At 40.6% G+C, this 14845-nt stretch overlaps 1 protein-coding gene across 4 annotated transcripts in view; it reads left to right on the top strand.

The window, feature by feature from the left end:
- Window positions 1-14845, top strand: part of YLPM1 (YLP motif containing 1) — a 50821-nt gene that overhangs the window by 22774 nt on the left and 13202 nt on the right. For 3 of the 4 annotated variants that reach the window (XM_081908241.1, XM_081908238.1, XM_081908240.1), the window contains 11 exons: window positions 552-1041; window positions 2722-2814; window positions 3402-3579; window positions 4059-4195; window positions 6352-6506; window positions 6981-7043; window positions 7314-7433; window positions 8029-8205; window positions 9290-9373; window positions 9548-9631; window positions 10620-10703. In XM_081908241.1, coding sequence (XP_081764367.1) covers window positions 552-1041; window positions 2722-2814; window positions 3402-3579; window positions 4059-4195; window positions 6352-6506; window positions 6981-7043; window positions 7314-7433; window positions 8029-8205; window positions 9290-9373; window positions 9548-9631; window positions 10620-10703 — 1665 coding nt within the window. The remainder of the gene's footprint in view (window positions 1-551; window positions 1042-2721; window positions 2815-3401; window positions 3580-4058; window positions 4196-6351; window positions 6507-6980; window positions 7044-7313; window positions 7434-8028; window positions 8206-9289; window positions 9374-9547; window positions 9632-10619; window positions 10704-14845) is intronic. The other variant, XM_081908239.1, reaches the window with a different exon arrangement.

Genomic DNA, 14845 nt, shown 5'->3' with positions numbered 1-14845 from the left:
CTAAGAAAAAGCACATTAACTGAGGGCTAGATTGAACATTTGTAAATTTCTCTACTTAGAGAAATCTCAAAGACACAACCATGTGGAGGAAGTAATGACTTACCACTGCTTCATGGCAAGCAAAACAACATTTTTATAATATTTATAACAAATCACCACCAGGTAGCCGCAACTTTATCTGTAGCTGTGTTTTGTCATATTTTGTCTCCACTACTATGGCTGCTCCACATTTGGGTGATTTACAAAACTTGACCTGGCCACAAAAGAACTTTAGATGAGAAGGTGCATTGGGCAACTGAGATTGATAAGGCAGCAACAGACACAAGTTGTATACAAATTCCTTATGAGAAGTTTCAATATTGTAAATTCCATGTAACCACCTTTTTAAAAAAAAGAATTAGCCTTTTCTTTGTACCCTTTTATCAATGTTGTACCCCAAAAGGCCTGTTTTAAGTATCAAAGTACACATTTGCTATGACAGTATCTGACAACATTTTTTAAATGGCTATTAATTTCATGTACCTTTTATTTTAAAATATCCTTTTATTTAGGCCTCTTCTGAAATGCACGCTGAGATACCAATAGAGGAGCAATCTATTAAGCCTACGCCAGCTGTAATAGTAAAGCCACCCGTCATGTTTCGGAAAGCTGCCCCAACAGCCAAGCCAGGCGCTGCACTTGCAAAGCCATCTGTCCCAGCGACAAAGGGCCCCCTCCCATCGGTAAAAATGTCTGGTCCACCAACACAGCCAAGTACTCCAATTCCCATTTCAACTGCAGCAGCCTCTCAAGGTCCAGCTGCTATGGTCAAATCATCACCTGCCATGAGCCAAGAACGTTGGGATGAGGATTCTTTCCAGGGACTTTGGGATAGCAGTGAAGATAAAGGGTTAAAATCCGAGAATGACTTACCTGCATCAGATCTTTCATTACCTTCATCAACAGTCGCAACTTCCTTTGGGTCGGGTATAGCACAACTTTCCAAGCCACCAATTATTCATCAGACTGTTGACTACGGGCATGGACACGGCCATGGGCAAGGTGATTACTGTTTATCTTAATAATGCTAATTAACAGAATGATTATGTCTGTAGCATAAAAAAAAATAGCCAATATCATTCTCATCAGAGGAGTGTGCTGGTCTGCATTCTGTGCATTAAAAATGGGCCCTTTGGGGCATCTTTACATTGATAATTTAATAGAGAAATTTGATGTTATGTCTGATTCCCTGATCCTTAAATTGTCTAGCCTGTCTATGAACTAGAATGAGAAAGGGCTCTTGTTTTATTCCTTCCTATACAGAATATGATCTAGAGTATTTGTGTTATGAGATGGCTAATCAATAGAAATAACAAATAATACTTTGGGCCTTATGCAGATAAATAATAAACTGCCAATTTGCAGCCTCTATAACTGCCATTGTTCAGTCAGAACTTGCCATTTTACTGCAAGAATATGATGTAAAGGAGAAGATATTGGTAACATTGGTTGTTACCTAGGTATTCATAAACTGATCGCGTGTCTGAAAGGTTCACAAAACCTAATAACATCTTCCGTGTAAGGAACAGCTAAAACATTTCAGGCTAAAATGTTTAGAGAAAAGATAACATGGTGGAGGTTTATAAAAATATGAACAGTGTGGAAACAGAATACTGGACTGGTTTGACATTGGAATTATTGAGGGAGGCAGTTCTGCTTTTTTAAAGCGTTTGTTATGTTGAAACATGCTGTTGTGCCAGGTTGCTGCTATATCAAAACACCCCAGTTCCTCCTTGCAGACAAGATTTGATTAAGTGGGGGACCCACTAATCAAAACCAGTTTTGTGATTTTTTTGTGTGTGTTTCTACTTAAGGTTCCTTATTGGCATCTGTTATTTTGTTTTTTGGAAACAAAACAATTAGCCATCAATAAATTACAGCATTGCTAGTTTTTTTCCCCGTGGTATTTTTCTCATGAGAGCTTTAGCTGGGGAATGCCTGTTTTTAATTTAATTAAAGCTTTGTAAGTAATGCACAGTACCACATTGTGGCAAATGCTGTTTGATGACTAAGCAATTTATACAGCTCTTCTTTAAAATAAAAAAGCAGCTGTTTCCTGTTATTGTCCCCCGAGCCAATGTCTTTGTTGAAGAAATGAAACTTATTGGTTGGCTGATTTAGTTTGGCTTAATTTATTTTTGGTTGCCTTTCTACACCAAGTTGTGCCCACCCAAACCAAATTATAAGAGGCATCCACTTATTTTCAGAATACAAAACATTAATGGGGCAGGATGGAGAGAAGTGGTATTCAAAACATATTGGTACATTCAAATAGGACAAAAACCAACAATTCAGCAAACAGAATAAATTCAGTACTGCAAAAGAAATAAGCTGGACTTAAATACATTACAGAACAGAACAAAACAAAAGTTAACTGACAATAAAATTCCAGTTTTTGGATCTAGTCTTACTGCACTCCAAGGGCATTAAGTAACTGCAGTTTAGATTGGGAGGGGTCTCCTCACCAGGCTATATGGCTTGCAGCTGACTACCATAATCTTTTCGTCCTGCAGAGATTGACAAAAGCCAAAGGGAAATGCTGGGGAGGGCAGTGGATGGTAAATCTTCTTCCCCAGCCTCCAAGATTTCCAAGCTGCTGGTGATGGTCTGAATGCATTTATTCAAAGATGGTATCTGGGGCAATATCTCTTAATTTTATTATTGCTAATTTGTATTTGACAGATATAACCAGTAGTAAAGGTGGACAAATTCCTTATGGGGAGCGTATAACTCTGCGTCCAGAAGCTCCTCATGAGAGGCAGCCCTTTTCAAAAGGTGGGTGTACTTTGGTGTCTCTGAGATGTCTCTTTTAAGTAGAAGGCAGGCATCAGTTTGATATTTGGTAGGTTCCTTGTTAAAACATACACGCATTCCACCTCCTTTTTAAAGCAATATGGCTTTCACCATGTCTTGAATTCTTGTAAATAGTCAAAAGAGTTGTTCTAGATACTATGAAGAACAACAGCCATCCCCATTCCCAACCTGATGTGCTCCAGATGTTTTCATCTATAATTCCTATTGGCCATGGTTGTTGGGGCACCAGGTAGAGGATGGCTGATGTAGACTGAGGTGGTAGAATTCAAGACTGTACTAGACTGAAGGTAGGGTGGAATGCCCCCTCATATAAAAAGCTCCCTATACATAGAAAACTAGCACGTTGGGGAAGAGAGATTTAGAATAGCCTTCTCCTTGTTGTTTGTGTTTTGTCTTGAATGGCGTGTTTAAAATGAAGGAGCATTCAAACATGCAATCCCTTACTGTAGTCAAGTAGTTCAGCCCAAGAAATCTGCTACTTGATGCTTCTACCTCATTCTGTGATCCTGTAGAATAACTCTTAAAATTATTTTGACTTCATTTTCCAGAACACCCAGGCCAACGGGATCGATATCTCAAGGAAAGAGATGCTTATTTTGAGCGGCAAAATAATGTCAATATTGATCACAGAGACTTCAGGCGAGAGAGAGAGCCATACAGGGACCGTATTTCTGGAGAACACGAACGGGAAAGATTTGACAAAGAACGCTATCAACGAGATGACAGGTATGTAATATAGGAGGAATAAGTAGGATTCAGAAGTGTGTCTTCATACAGGTTGCGGTGCTGAGTTTTTGAACTGTCACTTCTCCTTTTTGATTTTTGTACATGTGAGTATCATGTTTTACTTCCACACTCAGAGGGAGTATGCATACCAGTTGCTGGGAATCACAAGTGAAGTGAGCACTGTTGTACTCATGTTCTGCTTGTGGGCTGAAGCCTTGTGAACATGTGCCATGGCAGGACAGACATTTACAATTTTCTTCCCCTCTTGGTTGAAAGGTGTATGGCTAAGATTGTAACTGTTTCATACAGGGATATATTACTTGGGGTGGGCTTAATCAAGGATAGTCATTGCATCCAGCAGCAAAGTATAGGATTGGCCAGAAATTGGTTTATCAGAGAATCTCGTGTACATTTTTGTTAAATGTGTAATATTCAAAGAAATCATGCAGTTTGTGTTACAATATGCTGTCTTCCTTTAGCAGGCCATCTCCTTCAAGAGCTCAGTCCTATCGGGACAAAGACCATTCAAACTCAAGACGGGGAGGATTTGAAAGACAATCATATGACAGAAAACCTGATCGTCCACCTTATGATCATGGGCCTCCGATGTTTGGAGGTATAAATCTTCAACCTTGAAGAAATATTAGAATATTGAGGTCTCAGAATGAATTTGGGAATATGAACTTGCTTAGTTGTTCCTTATAATTAACGATAAAAGTATTATCAGTGATTGAAGTTTCATTTATATATTTGACCCTCCTTGGTTTAAAGAGGGGTTTTAAGAATAATCATATTTGCATTCCAATGTAATGGAAATTTTTTATGTGAAGCACCCCAGGAGTTTGATTAAAGGGCAGTATAGCTACATCTATAATAAATAAAGAACTGTGTTCGGTCTGTCTGACTATTAATATCAGTAAGACCCAACTTCTGACTATTGGCCAGGCTAGTGTGGAATCATAGGAGTTTGAGTCCAACAACATCAGAAGGCCACAGGTTCCCATTCCCTGCAATAACTATGAAGTTTGAGACTCAGTATTTTCAATATCCGAAGCCTTTGCATGTGCTGAATAGATACTGGGCTACATCCAGTACACTGCTTTGCTCATGCAGTAAACTTCCTCTTGTGCAACAGAACTTCCCTCACCTCTTCTCCCCTGCAATCTTCCCATGCACCCTCAAATTCTGCTATAGGGATTGGGGGACCCTCTGGAGAAGATTTTGGGGGTGCACAATGAAAGGAGAGAAAGGTAAAGTCCTGTTACACAAGTAGAACTCTTTTCACCCAACATTAGATACAGTCCATTATAATTATATACATTGCAATCCTATGCATGTTTACTAAAAAGTAAGTCCCACTGAGTTCATTGTGACTTACTTGTAGCTACGTGCATGTAGAATTGCAGCCGTTGTCCTATATACAAGGATATGAATAATCTATCTCATTCTTATACAGTGGTACCTCAGGTTACATACGCTTCAGGTTACAGACTCCACTAACCCAGAAATAGTGCTTCAGGTTAAGAACTTTGCTTCAGGATGAGAACAGAAATTGCACGGCGCAGCAGCAGCAGCAGGAGGCCCCATTAGCTAAAGTGGTGCTTCAGGTTAAGAACAGTTTCAGGTTAATTACGGATCTCCGGAACGAATTAAGTACTTAACCCGAGGTACCACTGTAGTAAGACTTTCATGCAGATAGATTCTTAGGTTTCTTCATTCATGAATCACCCATTGTGGTTATCACATGTACAAAGCAGGTGCTGCACATTAAACATTTCTTGATTTTATTTATCTATCCCCCCCCAAAAAAAAGGATTATGCAAAGTTGTATTTGGAAATTGTGCTACACATGGTAATAGAAAATTCTTATTCCTTTCAATGTGGTTTTTTTGGCATTTGCTTTCCTAATTAGATGCGGGACGCAGGTGGCGCTGTGGGTTAAAGCCTCAGCGCCTAGGACTTGCTGATCGAAAGGTCGGCGGTTCGAATCCCTGCTGCGGGGTGCGCTCCCGCTGCTCGGTCCCAGCGCCTGCCAACCTAGCAGTTCGAAAGCACCTCCGGGTGCAAGTAGATAAATAGGGACCGCTTACCAGTGGGAAGGTAAACGGCGTTTCCGTGTGCGGCTCTGGCTCGCCAGATGCAGCTTTGTCACGCTGGCCACGTGACCCGGAAGTGTCTCCGGACAGCGCTGGCCCCTGGCCTCTTAAGTGAGATGGGCGCACAACCCCAGAGTCTGTCAAGACTGGCCCGTACGGGCAGGGGTGCCTTTACCTTTACCTTTACTTTCCTAATTAGACCCTTGCATGTTCTTAGATAAATGTTCCAATTCAAGCAATATATCTGTTATTCAGTACATATGAGAACACACCTTAATTTATCCTATTTCTGAGAGATTTATTTTCTCATAATCATTTCTGTTGTTTGTCCTTGTGGCTAAAATCAAAGGAGCACATTTTTTCTCCTGAAACAAAGGTTAATTAACTTTCCTAAACCACTGAAGAAGTCAGTATCAAAGTCTGCAGCTTGAAGGGAAAATATTATTCATTCATTTTTATTGCACTATGCCATCTTTTGGGGTTCTTCTTTGTTTTTGTTCCAGTTGAGAAACTTCACTTTAAAATAAATGAATGAAATGTACAGACTAATGAGTAAATTGCCCACAAAGCATATTCGAAACAGTAGTGGAAGTCTCTTAGGAACTAATGGTCTCGTAATTCAGTGCATAATTTTAGTTAATTCTTTTTTTCTCTCTTGTGTGAACTTCGTATTTAGGTGACCGCAGAAATTACCCTGAAGAAAGAATGCCCATTTCTGCTCCATCGTTACCCCGACAACCACCACCTGCTCCTCGTGTAGAGAGGAAACCAGAATCTAAAAATGTGGATGATATACTGAAGCCACCTGGAAGGGAGAGTAGACCAGAGAGGGTGAGTAGTGTGAATGTGGCTTTCTAATATTAAGCAACAAAATGCATGAGAAATAGGCACTTCAGCTAATGTTTATGTAATGTGTAATCTCCCCTGACAGATTCACATGCCTTCCAAAGTTTGACAGAATTTGGAGGCAGTTCTGCTCTCCAAGCACAGCCAGATCTCCCCTCCCCTTGCTTGCTACCCTGTGAGGATGAAAGCAATCCCCACACAGGAGCTGCCACGTTTGAGTAGCAAGCAAGAAAAGGAGTTGACTGGTCTACCATTACCATTCCTCATGCTGCTAAATGTGGTGCCTGGTTGATTCTGTGGTTGCAAAATGTTTCTCTCAGCAGCTGCCAGGGAGAGAACAGTGAAGTTGTTACAGTAAAGAAGTGTAAACCACCTTGGGTGCCTTGGCAGAAAGGCGATGTATAAATGCAATGAATATGTAAATAATAACACAATTAATTTATGCTGTCTTTGTTTTAGATTGTCATTATCATGAGAGGATTGCCAGGCAGTGGAAAGACTCATGTTGCTAAGCTTATCAGGGTGAGTGAATAACCAGCAGCTTTCTTTGGCATCTTCAGTCTTCACTGAAGAGTGGAACGCACTTGCATTTTGGTCCCAGCTGTCTGAGTGCACAGTTTCCTTTATTTAATCATTCAGAGCTCTAAAATATATAGTGGCTGGATTGACTTGTAATGAAGAGGGGGGAACAAAATTCCCTCTTACTAACAGTGAGGGGCTGCTGTATGTTCTAAGTTGAGGCACTTGCACCATAAATGCAGGCTATTTATTAATTGTGTGTTTCCTTCCCAGGATAAGGAAGTTGAATGTGGAGGAGCTGCACCCAGAGTGCTCAGCCTGGACGACTATTTTATCACTGAAATAGAGAAAGAAGAGAGAGACCCTGATACAAAGAAAAGAGTTAAAAAGAAGGTACTCCATTTCAGTTGTTGATTAACTCATTGTGTTAGATCCATAGAGTCCCACCTGACTACAGAAAGGATCCTTCTGTTTGTGGAAGGCGCTAAGATCCAGCAGATATTCTCCATAGATGAAGGGGAAATGTGATTTTTCAACTCTTTGCCCTTCCTCCCAATCCTCTGGAACATATTTTCTTAGGACATGGGGGACTGTAGGGGGGGAGGAATAATTGGTTTTTTAAAAAACACAAAAAGCCATCTTCCTCCAGCACATGTCTGGATCCAACTTTTGCAACATATTTCTTCTCCATTACTTATGGACCACTGCAGTAGTGTTCAATGACAACAGGAGACACAGATAGGAATGCTGGACTGCGTAGGGCTTTCAGACAGCACCATGTTGTGCTTTGAAGTCCTGAATGTTCCCATGGCCATCTGTTGGCAGTCATGGGAACTGCAGTATGATGACATCCGTACAATTTTATTCTGTAGCATTTACCAGTATATGTGATATATTTACCAGCATATGTGATAGCAGTAACTGAATTTCAGATTTTAGCAAGAAGGCTTGTTCTTCTTTTAGCTAACCTTCTCTTTTTCTGGAGCAGATTTTGGAGTATGAATATGAAGCTGATATGGAAGAAATCTATCGTGCCAGCTTATTCAAAACTTTCAAAAAGACTTTGGATGATGGGTTTTTCCCCTTTATCATCCTTGATGCCATTAATGACAGAGTACGCCATTTTGAGCAGTTTTGGAGTGCTGCAAAAACAAAAGGCTTTGAGGTAAACATTATTGGATAATCTCTGTCATTGTTAGCTGCTCTAAAACAGGTTTTCCATGCCCTTGAACCCTGAGCATTAACACTGGGCCACTGGCAGCCAAGGCAAACTCAAACCATGGGTACCTGTAGGATATAAGGACAGTACTGCCAAGAATGTTAAGGGTGTGATTGGAGCCCAGAAAATTTCAGGTTCAGTCCCTGGTATCAGCAGGTAGGGCTGGGAATTATTCCTATCTGACACCCTGGCAAACCTCTGCCAGTAGACAGTTCTGAGCTAGATGGACCAATTGTCTGATTTCATGTTAGGTAGCCTCTTAAATCTCTCTTAATGGCCTCAGTTGAAATTGAGGTGTCATTCAAGGGTCTAAGATGCCCTGAAGCGGTCGATAAGGGGGGCAACAAGCAGGCTGGAGGCAGAGAGCAAGGTTAGTGAAACATAAGGGCAAGGCCTAAACTAGATTTTTGCCCAAGCAGAGATCCTGGCCTGACTTGGAAGCATATCTAACCAGGCCATGATAGAAAAAACTAGCAGGATGATGGCAGGTGGAAGGTAGGAAGCCCTGCGGGAATCCAAAGAAAATAATACAGCCCACTTTCCCCTTTTGCAATTTAGAATGGCAGCCAGTTGTGGAATTCCCTGCCATCAGAGTACCTTTTTTTTTTTTTTTTTTTTTTTGGTCTCCACCTAAAGAAAGGCAATAAAAAGTTCCTGATCCAGGTGCTGTAGTTGACTGGGGAATTGTTTTGAGTTTGCCACGTAGTTTAATACTGCCTTTACAGTGTTTTGTTTTTATAATACATTTGTTGTTTTGTTGTGAATTACTTTGAAAGCCTCTCTAGAAAAGAGCAATAAAATCCAAGAAATGACTGAGGGGCATGAGCACACAGGCCAGTAGTTTTCCACATTAAAGTCCAAATGGATCCTTGGCGCTGATTGTGCTTTCTTTTAGCCTTGCCTTTTCCATTTAAATTTGCACACACTCCTTCTCCTTAGTTCACCAAGCTTACTTTGGAAAATACGTTGGGGATGAATCAGATGTTTCTGAGCACATTCTCTCTCCCCCCCCAAACACCATGCTTTCTAGGTCTACCTAGCTGAAATTACTGCAGACAACCAAACTTGTTGCAAGAGAAATGTCCATGGACGTAAGCTCAAGGAGATCAGTAAGGTAACTTTATAAAGTTTTGGAGTCACAGAGCTACAAGAATTACTCATCCTGGTGGGGGGGGTAGGGGAGGTTGAAGGTACTACGTTTTATGGTACCACATTGGTCCTAGTAGCCCAAGCATTCTTTATACTGAATATTGTAGAAACTGCTCCAACTCTCATTTTCCAATTCCAGATGGCTGATCATTGGGAAACAGCACCCCGTCATATGATACGTTTAGACATTCGCTCTTTGCTACAAGATGCTGCTATTGAAGAGGTGAGATATCCAAGAAGCCAACTTATCCATGTATATGATATTCATGGCTGTAGAAAAGATGAATACAGTGGTACCTCGGGTTAAGTACTTAATTCATTCCAGAGGTCCGTTCTTAACCTGAAGCACCACTTTAGCTAATGGGGCCTCCCGCTGCTGCCGCGCTGTTGGAGCACAATTTCTGTTCTCATCCTGAAGCAAAGTTCTTAACCCAAGGTACTATTTCTGGGTTAGCGGAATCTGTAACCTGAAGCGTATGTAAGTGAGGTACCACTGTAGTTATTAAAGTAGAAAGCAGGTACAGGATTTGACTACAGATTCATTGTTTAGTGAAATCTTAAATTGAAAAGTAGTAGACATCTGGAAGAATTGTACACTCCCAAGGCCAACACAGGACTCCCATGAGGAAACACACAGCAAAACATAGTGGTTTGACTGATATCATTCCATAAAGTAAAGTCTTTCTCTCTTTCACTCTTGAGTAAATATTTTAGCTTTCTGAAGGAGATTACTGTAATTGCATGGGCCAGTGACTTAGGATCCTATACAGTATACTATGGGTACAAATACACATTTTCACACTTAATACAGGCAAAACAAGTGTCTAAAGGAAGTCATCTGCTCAAGACTTTTTAAGTTGTCTGCCACTGTAAGAAAGCGTAGGAATTTTGAGGGGGTTTTAAAAGGAACATATTTGCATATATGTGGAGAGAAAGAGAAGTATTGTAATGCAAAGTTATCAGTATTAAAGAAGGTGTGTGGAACAGAAAGGCAAGTTGCAAATTTCTCATCAATTTCTGAGATGAGAAATAGAAGAATAAATAAATACAGTACAGTTCTGTAGAAAAGATAAATCTTACTTGTATAGTATATACATATCTTTGGTTCAAAAAAAATGTTTTTGAGTCTCTCTTATTTAAGTACAAAGTTAGTGCTGCAACATCTCTAACAAACAGGTAATGTGTAGTTTTCAAATTGTACCTTGTCCTAGGTGGAGATGGAGGATTTTGATGCAAACATTGAAGATCAGAAAGACGAAAACAAAAAAGATGCAGAGGAAGAAGAGAGTGAACTGGTAGGAAACACATCAGCCCAACCCCATCAACAAATTTATCTTATTACAGTGCCTAACAGGGATTCTGTCTGCACTAAAATCCAAATCCCCTCCCCCTGGCTGATACCATTTCCAACAATATGGGAGTTCTGGGTTTATACTTCATTATTTTAGAATGGAGAAATTTTCTTTGAAATCCTGAATGTAGAAAGAGATGTTCAGATTGTTAATTTCGTTTTGCTGTTTTCTGAAGAATTGTTCTTAACTAAACTTTTTCTAGCTATAAGAAATAGCTCCTGGCTTGAAATCCTGTGCTTGTTTATTCAGAAGCAAGCCCCCACTACAGGATTTCAGCCTTTGAAGATCTTAAGTAAAATATTTCCTTCTCATTCAGCTGATAAGAGAGCAGTCAGCAAAGAGCCAAATTCTCCTCTGGAACTCTGATGCAGAGGCAAGACACATCATTAATGTAGTCACCGATGACTGAGAGGGGGACATTGATCTTCATCTTTCACTCTTTCCTCTTGAAGGGGACTACAAAGTAGAAAACATTAGGATATGCTGAAACACAACACTAACGATCCTTTCTTGAATTCTATGCCCCTCTTTCCATCTTCGCATCCTGCTAGCACCTTGGTTGAAGGGCAGGATAGTTCCACAGACATGCTCTTTTTATTCTTTTTGGCAGATAGTATATTCCACAGGCACATCAGGGCATGGTCCCAGGTGACCAAAATTTCCAACTGGAAATCAACTGGATTTCAAATGGTAAGAATATCTTCAAAGAGATCTGAGAGATGTTCCTCATGTCATTGCTGTTCAAGTGCATGAGTCTCTCAGATACTTTAAAAGGGCATGAACAGTCCCCTGCAATCTCTGCTGTAGACTGTGCCATAAAAGACTGGTAGTACTGAATGTTTCTACCAGAAGCGTATATGTCATCTCTATCACCTGAGGTTAAAAGCTCTTAAAGATGGGAATGAGACAGGAAAAATCTTCACTGAGACTGGTCATAAGCACTTGTGGGATGACCTGCATAACTTTACTATGGCAGATAAGGATAGTTTTCTTCATATTCCATGTTGGGCAATGTGTTCTGTAGAAACCTATGGCTAAAACATTTGAACTACTTCTTCTTTGGTGATCACTCATAGCCAAGTAAGATTGTCTTCCATAAACATGGTTTTAACAGTAAGTAACAGTAAGTGACTGCGGAGGCCAATTCTGGATTCACACGTCCTTCCACAGTGGGGACATAGGTTTCCGGGCGAGAGTTGATCATGGTGAGGGTTTACCAAGCGCGCCTTCCGCTATGCACCTTTCTCCCTTTCTTCCTGAGTCTTCAATGCCCATGACACCTGTGGTAAAAGCTGTTCTCCAATTAGAGCACTCGCAGGCCAGTGTTTCTGAGTTGTTGGTGTTTATACTACATTTTTTTAGATTTGCCTTGAGAGAGTCTTTAAACCTCTTTTGTTGACCACCATCATTACGTGTTCCAATGGAACATTGGAACATAAGGCTCATAGCCAAAGGGAGGTTGTTGTTTCCTTTGCTCTGCGTGAGTGGAGATTACATGTTTAATGGCTTAAAGGAAGCTAGAAGACCCAAGATTGCTTGGTTAAGAAGCTGACAACCAGATAGGCCCTTCTTTCTAATGCAACACCAAAGTCAGGAAGAAATCGGACAACAGCCCAACACAGAATCCGTTGCCTGTGGGAAGTGGGTTGTTGCTACAGCTCTTCTACACCATATGGCAATGCACAATCCCCAGCCAAGATGTCCAAGAGAGAGAACAGCTGGATTGTGTGTATTGTGCCAGATTTGTCCTGTCTTTCCTAACCATGCCAAGCCTCCCCACTAAAAAAGAAGAAATCCAATTAAGCTTTTGGTGCCATTACTTATTTCTGAGATATGGAAGGTAGTCGTTTCGACTGTTGAACAGCACTTACAGGTCTTACATTCCATTGTTGAGCAACTCATCAAGGATGTTCCACTGGTACCTTCCCTCCCCTTCAGTGATAATAGGGCACAATTAACACTTTCTGAACTTCATGATCCTGAACCAGTTCACCTCAAAAAGAATTCTGAATTGAAGTTACTGAAGAAGACAGAGTGCCATGCATCAGTTGATTTTGACTATTCTTGGGTTCTGCAGCTTACTTATGAGATTTCTGAGATTCATATATAATTGAACCATGAGAAGGTGCTGAATTCAGAGACATGTCAAGAAATAATTGATGCGTCTCTGACAAAGAAATAACCAATATCAAGGTAAAACAGTTACTCAAGGTACTGGAAAAACCAGCTGGAAGCTACGAGCATCATGCCAGTGGAATGGCCTCTTTGGACTTTGATACATATTCCTGCTTTTTTGTGACAATAATTTGAACAAGCAAAGCTGAGGTGATCCTGACTGTTTTATGGAGACCATGTTTCTTTGATTATTCTCATGTGCGCGCGCACACACACACGCACGCACGCACACACACACACACACACACACATACATGTATGTGTATATGTATATGGAAATCAGCCTTGAGTGGTCACTGGAAGGACAGATTGTGAAGCTGAGGCTCCAATACTTTGGCCACCTCATGAGAAGAGAAGACTCCCTGGAAAAGACCCTGATGTTGGGAAAGATGGAGGGCACAAGGAGAAGGGGACGACAGAGGACAAGATGGTTGGACAGTGTTCTCCAAGCTATTAACATGAGTTTGACCAAACTCTGGGAGGCAGTAGAAGACAGGAGTGCCTGGCGTGCTCTGGTCCATGGGGTCACGAAGAGTCGGACACGACTAAACAACAACAACATGTATATGTATATATGCGCCGCAAACAGCCAAATCCCAGCATCTGGAATTCAGTTGGCTTCACTGATCTGCCTGGAAGTTGAGCAGCAGTAACTAGAGATGAAAGGAGATGCCCCAGCAATGACTGGTAACATTTTGATAATCTCTCAAAGCATCCAGGAACTGGCTCTTGAGATCTTTGGAAGTTCTGCTGATGGCAAGAATAAAAGTCTGGGTAACCTGCAAGACAAAGATACTGGAGGTTAAACGTACAACGAGATATAATTCCATGACTCAAATGAGTGAAACTTTATGATAGTGGATACGTTTAAGTGGTGATATAATCAAAATGCTTCACAGTGCATATATATTCAGAACTCCTAATTCATCCCTGGTATATTGGGCCAAGAGCCATTTTTAGAAGCTTGTTAGTGACATGTTTCAAGTTGGTAAATTGTTTATTTACTTTTCAGGTTTTTTTTTTGAAAGGATAGAACGTTTACAGTAATGTATTTGAGTTTTATTTTAAATCATTTTTTGTTTACAGAACCCAAACAGGAATATAACCATTTTAAAGGGTTATAAAATGAGTGTATCAGATATATAGTTGATACATAACTATAGTTATTTTGAGGGTGACATATTTATAGTATTACTGCTTGTGGGGAGGTCCATTGTGAATTATATGAGGACACAAGGACGTTTCCACGCTCTAGAATCAATGATTTCTATTTGTAGTACTTCATCATTGTAAGTATTTTTGCTGTCTTAATTTCAGTTCTAAGGCTTTGTACAAAAGTGGACTGCTGGTTGAGCTTCCTATTAAGCTGGAGCTTGGAACTCTAAATGCATATGCAAGGTGAACTATTTGGATGATATACTCCAACTCAAAGAGCAGTGGTTTTGACTTGATGTTCATAGAGTACTCCGTATTTACCTCAGAAGGTGTAAGAGCTACAGATGCTCAAAGTCTGTTCATCTGGTATAGCCACTGAGTTCTCTTGTTTAAAAGTCTGCAGATCCAGCACCATCAGGTAGATTTTTTTGGGGGGGGGGGAGGACACGGATCTTTTACAGACCATGTAAAAGACCATGAGGATGTTGCCTTCCTCAGGAGGGTAGTCTGGTCCTGACTGTTTCCCAATAATCCCCTTCTGAATGTTAATGAGAAACAACTATTAGGATGAAGGATAGCAGCTATTAAAAATCCACACAAATGTGGTTTATACTGTTAAACTAAAAGTTAGGTTTATTGAGAACAGTTCATAAATATGTAGTCATCGATGCGTCTGGTTTAGTCTTTGGGGCGTTGTTTTCTGCTGACTCAGTGAGGGACTGAGAGGACCGGTTTGGAGGTTGTCATTGTTCCTG

The sequence above is a fragment of the Podarcis melisellensis genome (assembly GCF_964234715.1).
Source record: "Podarcis melisellensis genome assembly, chromosome: 1".
NCBI lineage: Eukaryota > Metazoa > Chordata > Lepidosauria > Squamata > Lacertidae > Podarcis > Podarcis melisellensis.
This window is presented reverse-complemented; position numbering and strand designations above follow the sequence as displayed.